Source organism: Oncorhynchus kisutch, linkage group LG22, assembly GCF_002021735.2.
Source record: "Oncorhynchus kisutch isolate 150728-3 linkage group LG22, Okis_V2, whole genome shotgun sequence".
NCBI lineage: Eukaryota > Metazoa > Chordata > Actinopteri > Salmoniformes > Salmonidae > Oncorhynchus > Oncorhynchus kisutch.
This window is the reverse complement of record NC_034195.2, coordinates 27,274,517-27,289,034: the sequence shown is the minus strand read 5'-3', so window position 1 is coordinate 27,289,034 and position 14,518 is coordinate 27,274,517. Positions and strand designations below refer to the sequence as shown.

At 40.4% G+C, this 14,518-nt stretch overlaps 1 protein-coding gene across 1 annotated transcript in view; it reads right to left on the bottom strand.

Annotated features, from left to right (window-relative positions):
- Window positions 1–2,526: 2,526 nt before the first annotated feature.
- LOC109867701 (ras-related and estrogen-regulated growth inhibitor-like protein) overlaps window positions 2,527–14,518 on the bottom strand; it is a 31,082-nt gene continuing 19,090 nt past the window's right edge. The window contains exons 2-5 of the mRNA XM_020456957.1: window positions 4,491–4,542; window positions 4,279–4,332; window positions 4,096–4,172; window positions 2,527–3,033 (exon numbers count right to left, since the gene is read on the bottom strand). Coding sequence (XP_020312546.1) covers window positions 2,632–3,033; window positions 4,096–4,172; window positions 4,279–4,332; window positions 4,491–4,542 — 585 coding nt within the window. The 3' untranslated portion in view covers window positions 2,527–2,631. The remainder of the gene's footprint in view (window positions 3,034–4,095; window positions 4,173–4,278; window positions 4,333–4,490; window positions 4,543–14,518) is intronic.

The following is a 14,518-nucleotide window of genomic DNA, read 5'->3' as shown; positions in this document are numbered from 1 at the left end:
CATTTAGGTGTGTCGAAGTTCCAGTGTACTTATATGATGTGTGTTTAGCAGAGGTGTGGACTCAAGTCACATGACTTGGACTCGCGTCAGACTCGGGGGGGGGGGGGGGGGGGGGGGGTATTTTTATGGCTACCCATGTATTTCCATGGAAATATTACGTTTATTTGGAAAGTAAGAAATATATTTTTAAAAGCATTCATGATTAGCGTAAATGTAATATACTAACTATTACTCTTGTTAAAAATATGAAATGGTATTACATTTGGCTAAGAGAACATTATGACTTGTTTAGGACTCGAAACTCAATGTTTAGACTTGAGACTTGACATGATACTTGCCTGTCTTGAATTGGGACTTGACTTGAGTGCTAAGACTTGAAACTTACTTGTGACTTGTAAAACAATGACTTGGTCCCACCTCTGGTGTTTAGTACTTATATGATATGTGCTTCTTTGTGAAATTGTAAAAATAAGAAAAGGGCCAAAGCTTTGCTTGAAAGCATGCCTCCTATTCTGTTGACAGGTATCCAAAAGAAGATTTAAAAGCATGTCTGAAACAATATGACTGTGCGCATTAGCTTTGGCTACAGATATTCCAATGAAGTGAAGTGCCTTGATCCTGCCCACCTTGAGCTCTCTTTCTGTCATTAGTGGGATTAATAAATTGGACTTGAGGAGAAATCCCACTCTGTGAATCCTTTCTTAACTACATACCATGGGAAAATATTGAACAAAAGATTGCCTTGAAGAAATAACCCATATTTTATCACGATGAGGGACATGCATGAATTTAAACCATAAAGAATATTATTTCATTACTGTTTCTTAATAGCACATGTTTTTGTTTACACCTTCACTTTGCATTAAATCCTTACCTGCCTTGAATTGGTAGTTTGATTCATTTTGTAGGTATTTCATCTGAAAGGAACTGTTTCATTTGTTCCATCTGTCATGTTCTGCTCATTCTGTCTAGGGGAGCCCAATATTGATTCCAGTTTTCCCATCTTACATAAATTGAATAAGCTGAAGGTAAAGGTTTTATTCAGCTCATAAGATTTTTTTTTTTGTCATGAGTGTTTAATTGCTGTATAGGAACATATACATACATTTATACTTATCTCAAGTGTTTTGTACAGTACAATGATTTCAATATATTACAATTGTATTCATTTCCTGGATCCTTGTCTCCCATCTTGAAAAGTACTCACGTACAAAAAAAAAGGTGATGTTTGTGTATGAAATTAAGTGCTTGCCCTATGAAGGTTGAAGATAGTCATTTCATAAAATCATTTTGCTCTTTGTGAGCCAACTTTGGCACCTTTTACCAGACGGCCACAGAATTTCATTGTACTCAGGCCATCACATTCACATGTATTTCTTTGCAAAAGTATTCTGTGTAAGGAGCAGCTTTAGGACAGTTACAGTAAAGAATTGTTTCCTTGTAAGTAATATACAATCCCTGTGGACAGTTTGATCCATCCAAGTCAGTCCTGTCCTGCAACAGCCAGCCACAACTATAGCAATAACTTTGGGTACTAATCTCCATTTCCACACCTGCATTCTTTCTGCCCTTCATTAACCTGTCTGAACCATAAGTCAGTCTCTGGAGATCTTGGCACACACAAGTCATGTCCTGATGCCAGAGCACAGGTTGCAAACAGCAATCATGTCAGACCCATGAATTGATGACAAAATACTGTGCATTCAGAAAGGATTCAGCAGGTTTTCATCAAGGATTTCTCTGTACTTTGCTCTGTTCATCTCTCCCTTGATCCTGACTACTCCCAGTTCCTGCAGCTGAAAAACATCCCTACAGCATGATGCTGCCACCACCATGCTTCACCGTAGGGATGGTGCCAGGTTTCCTCAAGATGTGATGCTTGGCATTCAGGCCAAATAATCTTGTTTCTCATGGTCTGAGAGTCCTTTAGGTGCATTTTGGCAAACTCCAACCGGGCTGTCACGTGCCTTGAGGAGTGGCTTCCGTCTGGTCACTACCATAAAGGCCTGATTGGTGGAGTGCTGCAGAGATGGTTGTCCTTCTGGAAGGTTATCCTATCTCCACAGAGGAACTTTGGAGCTCTGTCAGAGTGACCATTAGGTTCTTGGTCACCTCCCTGACCAATGCCCTTCTCCCCTGATTGCTCAATTTGGCCGGGCGGCCAGCTCTTGGAAGAGTCTTGGTGGTTCCAAACTTCTTCATTTAAGAATGATGGAGGCCACTGTGTTTTGGGGGACCTTCAATGCTGCAGACATTTTTTGGTACCTTTTCCCAGCTCTGTGCCTCAACACAATCCTGTCTAGCAGCTCTAGGGACAATTCCTTCTACCTCATTGCTTGGGTTTTGCTCTGACATGCATTGCCAATCAATTGAGGGATGATCAATGGAAACAGGATGCACCGAGTCTCATAGCAAAGGGTCTGAGTACTTATGTAAATAAGGTATTTCTGTATTTACATTTTCAAAAATGTCAATCTGTTTTCGCTTTGTCATTAAGGGGTATTGTGTGTAGATTGAGGGGGGGGGAATAATTTAATCAATTTTAGAATAAGGCTGTAACATTACAAAATTATTTTCAAATGCACTGTATAATGTATTCCTCTCTGTGCCATAGTATCACAGCGAATCTGGTCATTTCCTGGTAAAAACTGCAGACATGCTTTTCACTATACCCTTGATTCCAGCTGGCCTCTTAATGGATGTCTTGGAAGCCAGTATCCTGTCTATTAGTCTGTGAAATACCATGAGGATGCTGTGGTAGTTCTCAGCAGCTGTAACCTCATAGAACTGGCAGGCTGTGGTGAAGGCTAGCAGTCTGCCCTCCTCACTGAGGATTGTCCGTCTGTGATTCAGGTCCTTCTTGTTGCCCACAATCACAATGGGCACCTTGTCCATGCCCAGGTTGTCCTTGATGAACTGGATCAGCTTGGTGACAGCGTTGAAGCTGGCCCTGTCACAGATGCTATAGACCAGGACAAAACCGTCTGCCCACTGGACTCTCTTCTCATATAGGGAGGTCTCCCTGGACAGGTCCTGGAAAAGGTTAAAATAATATATACAATTGATATAGGCTTGCTTGGATCAAAGAGTGATCGATTTTTGTATTTGGGAAAGGACCAATCGTGGGATAAGTTAGTCCATGTAAGCCCTATTTCTCTGGGCTGATAGAGATGGTGTCCAGTCACTGCGGCCATGCAGGGTGCTAGTAAAATGCAGTGGTGTAATGTACTTAAGTAAAAAATACTTTAAAGTTCTACTTAAGTCGTTTTTTGGAGTATCTGTACTGTATTTATATATATATTTTTTACTTCACTACATTCCTAAAGAAAATAATGTCATTTTTACTCCATACGTTTTCCCTGACACCCAAAAGTGTTTTGAATGCTTAGCAGGACAGAAATGGTCCAATTCCCGCACTTATCAAGAGCGCATCCTTGGTCCTCTACTGCCTCTGATCTGGCAGACTCACTAAACACAGATGCTTTGTTTGTAAATAAATGAAGTCGAAGTGTTGGAGCGTGCCCCTGGCTATCGATAAATTTAAAAAAATTAACTTGTGCCATCTGGTTTTCTTAAGTATTTTGAATGATTTATACTTTTACTTTTGATACTTAAGTATATTTTTGCAATTTCATTGTTTTTATACTGTATATTACTGTACTGTATATTCAAAACCAAATACTTCTAGACTTTTACTCCAGTAGTATTTTACTAGGTGACTTTCCTTTATACTTGAGTAATTTTCAATTAAGTTATCTTAACTTTTACTCAAGTATGACAATTGAGTACTTTTTCCACCACTGGTAAAATGGGATTCATGTCAAAGACAACCAGGCACTTTTTTTTGACAGTAATACTCACTGCAGTACAGGGAAATGGAAGCATCATAAATCTGTGTCCCATACAGGCACTTATAAAGTAGCCTATGACTAACTGAAGTGCTCTGTTTAAGTTGCCAAATATGCTCAATGCCTGCAGTAATTTCAGAAGAGTGAATACAGTAGCTTTCCCCAATGCCATGTAAAACCAAAATAGAGTATATGACATCATTACGATAGCACATGAAACAGAATAAATGTTAACATTTTGTAATACCTGATAATACGGTGAATCCCAGATGTTAAAAGTTATGTCCCTTCCATCCACGATAACATTGTGGCTGAAGATTGATTCTGAAAGGAATTAACATAAGTATTAGTTTAGTTGTACAGTGTATATAGTAGTAAAATGTATACTTGATACTACAATAGCTGGTGACGACAGACCAACTAAACTTACCAATATCCCCATATTCTCCAATGAATCTTCTAGTTAAGAAGCGGACTGTCAGCGCTGTGAAATAATTATCATTTTTACCATTTGTATTTTGAGGAAAATAATGGATTCAGTCAGCAATGCCAATTAAGGAAAAACGAATCCTGACTAAAATGGACCATTGAATACATTGCACAAATTATAAATAATGAGAATTATTAGAGATTTGGTATTACCAGATTTTCCAACTCTGCCTGTCCCAAAAACTACTACATTAGCTACTACGTCCTGTCATGATTCTGGCGGCTGTTTATTGGTCAGACTAGATCAGGACTATTTATATAATGTTGAGAGCAGCAGAGGAGTTTAAGCCGCAAAGAGTGGTGCGCACGTGTTTGTTCACGCTTAAAGGGGCGTGGAAATATACTCCGCACCATTCAAATCTGAAATATGCAATTGTATTGAGCACAGCCTACTGACTGTTTTATGCAGATTTTTTATATTTTTTTGCGTAAACAAACACGTTTTCAACAAACATTTACCTCACATTATTTTTTAAACAAGTAGATATGCAAAAGGTATCTTCCAAATGGAAATTATGCATAAGCATGAGGCGATAGCCAATGTCTGGTGAGGATCTTAGATTTGCATACAGTATTGGGGAAGCTGTTTTGGTTTTATCGTGGTGTAAACTAGTCTCAAACTAGATGTAGCACAGATTGGCTGTAGTCTCCAAAAACACCTGTACACACTTAGTTAGGCAGTGCAGCTTTAAAGTCCTGATTATTTACCAAGGATAATCATGGAGTTAAATGGCAAAGTAAAAACGCGTTTGCGTGCAGAAAGTGGGAACTAATATTTTGCAAGTGTGCGTAAATCATACAGTAGGCCTACAGTAATCATTTTATGTTTACTGTGCACTTACTATCTGAATGTGATTTTAGTTCCTATGTAACCAGCTGACAACTCAATTAAACTATCACTGGTCATAGACGTCAGTTCAACGTAATTTCATTTAAATGACGTGAAAGCAACCATGATTCAACCAGCGTGCCAAGCGGGATGTAACCAAAAGTGTGGTGTGATATTATAACCAACCACTAGATGGAAGTAGAACATTTGATGATCAGTTAAATGACCAGCCCAGTGTATCAGATTTCTTTAAGGTTTGGGGCCCTGTATAGTACTTTACTTTCCCTGATCATTTACTGTACATTTACATCAGCCTTAGGCTATGGACAAATGCTTAAAGTTAGAATCCTTAATTGAAACAATAATGAAGTGGTCACCCAAAGTTTGTTTTGGTGAAAAGCTGAGGGGTGGGACTGAAGAAATGTAACCACTCTCAAATTCATAGTATAATATATGCCATTTAGTAGATGCTTTATCCAACGCAACTTAGTCATGCTTGCATACATTTTACATATGGGTTCTCCCAGTGTGAATCGAACCATCCATGTTTTAATGTTATAAAGTGTTTGATTATATTAACTTTGTTTACAAACATTGGAGTAAAACAAGCTTATATTATGGGATCTGATGGGGTACAACAGTTATACTAAGCTTATGGGGAATGAAACAATGGGTATATCAGTGGCAGTCTGTGCCATTTCAAAGGGAGGACAATTATTTGTTTATGAGCATGGCCTTATTTCTATTACAGCATATTGGATGACTGTCATTCATATTCCATTCACCCAGATCAATGTTTAATCGATAGGTTTAGGCTACTACGTAATTCTCACATTTTTCCTATACACATCATGATGTTGCTACAAATTTGCCTAAGAATGAAAGTTTACAATGTAGGTGCACAGGTCAAGAGAAATTTGACTAGTCAAGGTGACACAGTGACACATTAATTAATGCTTTGCACAGTGCTTGCATGTATAGTGCATTCGGAAAGTATTCCAAACCCTTGACTTTTTCCACATTTTATTACGTTACAGCCTTGTTCTAAAATTGATTAAATTGATTTGCCTCGTCAATCTACAGACAATACCCCATAATGACAAAGGAAAACATATTTTTATACATTTTGGCTAATTTATTTAAGATCAAAAATTGTACATTTGCATAAATATTCAGAGCCTTTATTCAGTACTTTCTTGAAGCACCTTTGGCAGCGATTACAGCCTCAAGTCTTCTTGGGTATGACACTACAAGCTTGGCACACCTGTATTTGTGGAGTTTCTCCCATTCCTCTCTGCATATCCTCTCAAGCTCTGTCAGGTTGGATGGGGAGTATTGCTGCACAGCTATTTTCAGGACTCTCCAGAGATGTTCGATCGGGTTCAAGTCCGGGCTCTGGCTGGGCCACTCAGGACATTCAGACATGTCCCTTGCTCCGTTCATCTTTGCCTCGATCCTGACTAGTCTCCCAGTGCCTGCCACTGAAAAGAAATCCCACGGCATGATGCTGCCACCACCATGCTTCACTGTAAGGATGGTGCCAGGTTTCTTCCAGATGTGACGTTTGGTATTCCAGCCAAAGAGTTTAATCTTGGTCTCCTCAGACCAGAGAATCGTGTTTAGGTGCCTTTTTTCAATCTCCAAGCGGGTTGTCATGTGCCTTTTACTGAGGAGTGGCTTCCATCTGGCCACTCTACCACAAAGGCCTGATTGGTGGAGTGTTGCAGAGATGGTTGTCCTTCTGGAAATTTCTCCAATCTCCATAGAGGAACTCTAGAGCTCTGTCAGAGTGACCATTGGGTTCTTGGTCACCTCCTTGACCAAGGCCCTTCTCCCCATTAATTTCTCAGTTTGGTCGGGCAGCCAACTCTGGGAAAAGTCTTGGTGGATCCAAACTTCTTCCATTTAAGAATGATGGAGGCCACTGTGTTCATGAGGACCTTCAATACTGCAGACATTTTTTGGTACCCTTCCCCATATCTGTGCCTCGACACAATCCTGTATTGGAGCTCTATGGACAACTCCTTCAAACAATTCATGCTTTACTTTGATCACATACAAGACCCTCATCAGGACTCAAAGGAAACACACTATTGAACTAATACATTGATTTTATACTTAACTAATATGTACTCAATTTATCTCTCATGATAACCGAACAAATTTGTGAAGGTCAGTATTTTTTCAGAAAATGACAGATATTTGGCCCACACCCAAAATCGAATCAATTCAGACTGAGACCACTTTCATCTAATATGGCTGTGACCTTTTTATGCTGCTTTGACAGATTACAGATTACTCTTGAAAAGAGAACATTAACTTCGGTTTAACTGTCACAGATTCACTTGATAATCTATCATGAAAGTACACATAAAGTGCTGTCAAATATGCCAGCAGGGGGTTTACATTGTGAATGGATTATTATTGGGTACTTTGGTCTCCTAGTTATCAGTGATAACAGATATTTCCCTTTAAAAGAAGTGCACAGTATAATGTCCAAACAACCTCTATCTAGATTATTTGCCACTGAATAATTAGCTGTCTGTGCATAATGAATTGGCATCCAACACTTCATGACTCAACCCATCTTGGCAGAATAGCTTGTAATTCATAATTTGTTTTGAACATATTATCTGTTGTCACATTCAGTCACGTCTATAGTGAGGCACAAGAAGGCCTCTGATTCCCTGTATTGAAGAGAGTTCTCTTTGAAGAGAATGAGGACACACATTTTGAAGTTATCCTGAGGACATTACGAGAGACTATTATTTTCTAAATGAAAAGGAGGTGCATTAACCATCCTAATTGACATGAGTGATTGACGGAGAATAGTTCAGAAGAGTAACCAGTCACTGTCTATCTTCTAGTAACCAGTAATCATCTAACCAGCAACCATCTATCTTCTAGTAACCAGTAACCATCTATCTTCAGAGCTCGTGCTGTTAGGTGACCTAAACTGGGACATGCTTAACACCCCGGCCATCCTACAATCTAAGATTGTCTCACACAAATTATCAATGAACCTACCAGCTACAACCCCCAAATCCGTAAACACAGGCACCCTCATAGATATCATCTTAACCAACCTGCCCTCCAAATACACCTCTGCTGTCTTCACCCAAGATCTCAGCGACCACTGCCTCATTGCTTGCGTCCGTAATGGGTCTGCGGTCAAACGAACACCCCTCATCACTGTCAAACGCTCCATAAAACACTTCAGCGAGCAGGCCTCTCTATTCGACCTGGCACCGGTATCCTGGAAGGATATTGACCTCATTCCGTCAGTTGAAGATGCCTAGTTATTCTTTAAAAGTGCTTTCCTCACAATCTTAAAAAAGCATGCCCCTTTCAACAAACGTTGAACAAGGAAAAGGTATAGCCCGTGGTTCACTCTAGACCTGACTGCCTTTGACCACCACAAAACTAGCCCCCGCGATATGCAACTTTTCAGGGAAGTTAGGAACCAATATACACAGGCAGTTAGGAAAGCAAATGCTAGCTTTTTCAAACAGAAATTTGCATCCTGCAGCACAAACTCCAAAACGTTCTGAAACACTAAAGTCTGTGGAGAATAAGAGCACCTTTTCCCAGCTGCCCACTGCACTGAGGCTAGGAAACACTGTCACCACCGATAAATCCATAAAAATTGAGAAATTCAATAAGCAACTGTCTACATCTAGCCATTCTTTCCACCTGGCCACCCCTACCTTGGTCAACAGCCCTGTACCCCCCCCCCCCCACTCCCCCATTTCTCCTTCACTCAAATCCAGATCGCTGATGTTCTGAAAGAGTTGCAAAATCTGGACCCCTACAAATCAGAAGGGCTAGACAATCTGGACCCTTTCTAAAAATATCAGCCAAAATTGTTGCAACCCCTATTATTAGCCTGTTCAACCTCTCTTTCGTATGGTCTGAGATCCCCAAAGATTGTAAAGCTCATCCCCCTCTTCAAAGGGGGAGATACTCTAGACCCAAATTGCTACAGACCTATATATATCCTACCCTGCCTTTCTAAGGTCTTCGAATGCCAAGTTAACAAACCATTTCAAATCCCACCGCACCTTCTCCACTATGCAATCTAGTTTCCGAGCTGGTCATGGATGCACCTCAGCCACGCTCAAGGTCGATAAGAGACAATACTGTGCAGCTGTATTCATCGACCTGGCCAAGGCTTTCGACTCTGTCAGTCACCACATTCTTATCGGCAGACTCAACAGCCTTGGTTTCTCAAATGACTGTCTCGCCTGGTTCACCAACTACTTCTCAGACAATGTGTCAAATCGGAGAGCCTGTTGTCCAGACCTCTGGCAGTCTCTATGGGGGTGCCACAGGGTTCAATTCTCGGGCCGACTCTTTTCTTTCTATACGTCAATGATGTCGCTCGTGATTCTCTGATCCACCTCTACGCAGATGACACCATTCTGTATACTTCTGGCCCTTCTTTGGACACTGTTAACTAACCTCCAGACGAGCTTCAATGCCATACAACTCTTCTTCCGTGGCCTCCAACTGATCTTAAATGCAAGTAAAACCAAATGCATGCTCTTCAACCGATCACTACCAGCACCTGCCCACCCGTCCAACATCACTACTCTGGACGGTTCTGACTTAGAATATGTGGACATCTACAAATGCCTAGGTGTCTGGTTAGACTCTCTCCTTCCAGACTCACATAAAGCATCTCCAATCTAAAATTAAATCTAGAATCAGTTTCCTATTTCGCAACAAAGCATCCTTCACTCATGCTGCCAAACATACCCTTGTAAAACTGACCATCCTACCGATCCTCGACTTCGGCGATGTCATTTACAAAATAGCCTCCAACACTCTACTCAGCAAATTGGATGTAGTCTATCACAGTGCCATCTGTTTTGTCACCAAAGCCCCATATACTACCCACTGCTGCTACCTGTATGCTCTCGTTGGCTGGCCCTCGCTTCATATTCGTCGTCAAACCCACTGGCTCCAGGTCATCTATAAGTCTTTGCTAGGTAAAGCCCCGCCTTATCTCAGCTCAGTCACGTCTGCTCTCGCTCTTCCCCCCCTGGTGCTTGATGCCACCAGGATGCCCTGCATCATGCACTCCTTCCATCCATTATGCACACCTGCCTTCCCTTGTCACGCGCATCACCGTTATTGGACCCCAATATTTGTCAGTTCCCCACTTCTGCATTGATTGTTTTTTTGTCTTTGTTTTCTTGTATGTTGACGCTGTTCCTGTCTCGTTCCATGTCCGTTTCTTCATTAAATGTTTTACTCCCTGTACCTGCTTCGTCTCTCCAGCGTTATTCCATGTGACACTCACTGGTCACCATAGCAGCACCCACCCATAGCATGCGCTCTAGTAGGTATATTTCACTGGTCACCCCCAAAGCCAATTCCTCCTTTGGCCGCCTTTCCTTCCAGTTCTCTGGTGTCAATGACTGGAACTAATTGCAAAAATCACTGAAGATGGAGACTCCTATCTCCCTCACTAACTTTAAGCACCAGCTGTCAGAGCAGCTCACCGGTAACTGCACCTTTCTATAGCCCATCTGTAAATAGCCAATTCAACAACCTCTTCCCCATACTATTTATTTTTTGCTCCTTTGCACACCAGTATCTCTATTTGCACATTCATCTTCTGCACATCTACCACTCCAGTGTTTAATTGCTAAATTGTAATTATTTTGCCACTATGGCCTATTTATTGCCTTACCTCCCTTATCTTACCTAATTTGCACACACTGTATATATATACTTTTTTTCTATTGTGTTATTGACTGCTGTGTTTGTTTATTCCATGTGTAACCCTGTTTGTGTCGAACTACTTTGCCTTATCCTGGCTAGGTCGCAGTTGTAAATGAGAACTTGTTCTCAACTACCCTACCTGGTTAAATAAAGGTGAAATAAAAAAACTCACATTTTTATTTTTACAATTTATGTTGCTGCTTTGAAATGGGAAGATATGTAATAGTGTGTGCTGTAATGTACTTGGAATTTATTTAGCTTTCTCTTGAAGAAGGAGGCATGGTTTTATTTTAAATAACAGGGCTTCTCATTGACTGCTTTATAATGTAACAAGGAAAGAACATTGAAATTTCAGGTTGTATGAAGGTGTAGTTCTGTTTTTGTGTTAGATCAAATCGAGAGGCACAGTGTTAGTTTACTGCTGGCTTGCTGTAATTAATTCCATTATCAGAAAGCTGGGTACTAATGATGTAAGGGATAATCAACGAGGGACTGCCCTTAGGTTTTAGACAGGAACATTTTTTTCTAAGAGTGTACTTCAGTTGAGATTGTAAGCCTTTCTTTGATAAGGTCATAGGCTAGCTGTATCAAATAGTCATTCATGATAATATGCAGTTGCTTACTGCCACACAATAAATCCAGAAAACAGTTGAAGCAGTTGCTTAATAACAAATTGAATAACTCTGTGCACTCAAAGGCAAAGAGGGCAAAATGGATACCAAAAATAGGATTAGAAAAAAACACAACTGAGGTATTTTATGAAACAGTAAATTGATTTATTGGACATATGTTGACGATCACCTTGGAGAACTTAGTTGCTATTGTGTTCCCCCTGAAACAAATTATTTAATTTCCCGTGCTGTCAGAAGCCATAATGATAGTTATTATTATTGCATGTAAAATACAACACTGGTGTCAGGCACTTTTGTTTCCCTGTCAGTGAAGTGCTACATTCTTTATCAGATGAAGAAATGTCCTATTTAGAGGTATTCATGAACATGAACTTTAGTCCTGGGATTAGGCTGGGTTCACATACTCGCTCTCTCGCTCTCAATTGAAGGGCTTTATTGCTATGGGAAACATATTTAGTGAAATAGATAAACAAAAGTGAAAACAATGAACTGGAAACATTACACTTACAAAAATTCAAAAAAATAGACATTTCAAATAGCATTATGTATTGTGAGCAGACCAAGTAATTGGGCGTCACTCTACAGGGAAAGGTGGAATGAGTCAGGAGTAGGTTTTCTTGATTGAACACAGTTCTCTATTGAGGGCATTTGGTCAACACAAACACTCCAACATAATCAATAAAAACACATCTTCTCCAGATCAAACAGGAACACAATATGATTATCTTTAAACTACAACAAAAGTCACGGGATTGTCACCATCTTAGTGGTTCATCATGGATAGCTCCTCTGTCTCGTGACCATCTTCCAGAGTTTCTCCCCCCCCCAATATCTGCTGGTTCCATACTCTCTCTTATAGGGGAAGGAGAATGTCATTAGCACTGTCAGCTGTGCTTAATTGCCTCTGGTTACCTTGTCTCCCATGCCTTGTTGGGCTAATATCCGTGAGCCCAGCCTCCCCTCTGGTGGCCCTTTCACGGTATATATAGTTGAAGTCGGAAGTTTACATACACCTTAGCCAAGTACATTTAAACTCAGTTTTTCACAATTCCTGACAATAATAGCAGAGAATTATTCTTTCATCACATTCCTAGTTTACATACACTCAATTAGTATTTGGTAGCATTGCCATTAAATTTTTTAATTTGGGTCAAACATTTCAGTTGCCTTCCACAAGCTTCCCACAATAAGTTGGGTGAATTTTGGCCCATTCCTCCTGACAGAGCAGGTGTAACTGAGTCAGGTTTGTAGGCCTCCTTGCTCACACATGCTTTTTCAGTTCTGCCCACAAATTGTCTATATGATTGAGGTCAGGGCTTTGTGATGGCCACTCCAATACCTTGACTTCGTTGTCCTTAAGCCATTTTGCCACAACGTAGGAAGTGTGCTTGGGGTCCTTGTACATATGGAAGACCCATTTGCGACCAAGCTTTAACTTCCTGACTGATGTCTTGAGAAGTTGCTTCAATATATCCATGTAATTTTCCTCCTCATGATGCCACCTCCTGCAGCAAAGCACCCCACAACGTGATGCTGCCACCTCCGTCCTTCACGGTTGGGATGGCGTTCTTCGGCGTTGCAAGCCTCCCCTTTTATCCTCCAAACATAACGATGGTCATTATGGCCAAACAGTTCTATTTTTGTTTCATCAGACCAGAGGACATTTCTCCAAAAAGTACGATCTTTGTCCCCATGTGCAGTTGCAAACCATAACCTCCAAAACTGCCATAAAAAGCCAGGCTGTCGATATAGGACTCATTTTTCTGTGGATATAGATACTTTTGTACCTGTTTCCTCCAGCATCTTCACAAGGTCCTTTGCTGTTGTTCTGGGATTGATTTGCACTTTTCACACCAAAGTACGTTCATCTCTAGGAGACAGAACGCGTCTCCTTCCTGAGCGGTATGACAACTGCGTGGTCCCATGGTGTTTATACTTGCATACTATTGTTTGTACAGATGAATGTGGTACCTTCAGGAATTTGGAAATTGCTCCCAAGGATGAACCAGACACTTGGCTGATATCTTTTGATTTTCCCATGATGTCAAGCAAAGAGGCACTGGGTTTGAAGGTAGGCCTTGAAATACATCCACAGGTACACCTTCAATTAACTCAAGTGATGTCAATTAGCCAATCAGAAGCTTCTAAAGCCATGAAATCATTCTCTGGAATTTTCCAAGCTGTTTAAGGCACAGTCAACTTACTGTATGTACACTGACCCATTGGAATTGTGATAGTGAATTATAAGTGAAATAATCTGTTTGTAAACAATTATTGGAATAATTACTTGTCATGACCAAAGTAGATGTCCTAACCAACTTGCCAAAACTATATTTTGTTAACAAGAAATTTGTGGAGAGGATGAAAAACGAGTTGAATGAATCCAACCTAATTGTATGTAAACCTCTGACTTCAACTGTTTTACAGTGTAATGATGTGCAAGTAGTTCAAGTACAAAAGGTAAAACAAATCAAATAAATATAGGTTGTATTTACAATGTTATTTTTTTCTTCACTGGTTGCCCTTTTCTTGTGGCAAAAGGTCACAAATATTGTTGCTGTGATTGCACACTGGTATTTCACCCAATAGATATGAGTTCATCCAAATTTGATTTGTTTTAGAATTCTTTGTGTGTCTGTGATCTGAAGGAAATATGTGTCTCTAATACGGTCATACATTTGGAAGGAGGTTAGGAAGTGCAGCTCAGTTTCCACCTCATTTTGTGGGCAGTGCATGTAGCCTGTCTTCTCCTGAGAGCCAGGCCTGCCTTCTGAGGCCTTTCTCAATAGCAAGGCTATGCTCACAGAGTATGTACACCAGCCACAGTGGTCAGGTATTCTGCCACTGTGTACTCTCTGTTTAGGGCCAAATAACATTCTAGTTTGCAATTTTTTTGTTAATTCTTTCTAATATGTCTTTGTTTTCTCATTATTTGGTTTGGTCTAATTGTTGCTCTGTGGGTTCTGTTTGTGTTTGTGAACAGATCCCCA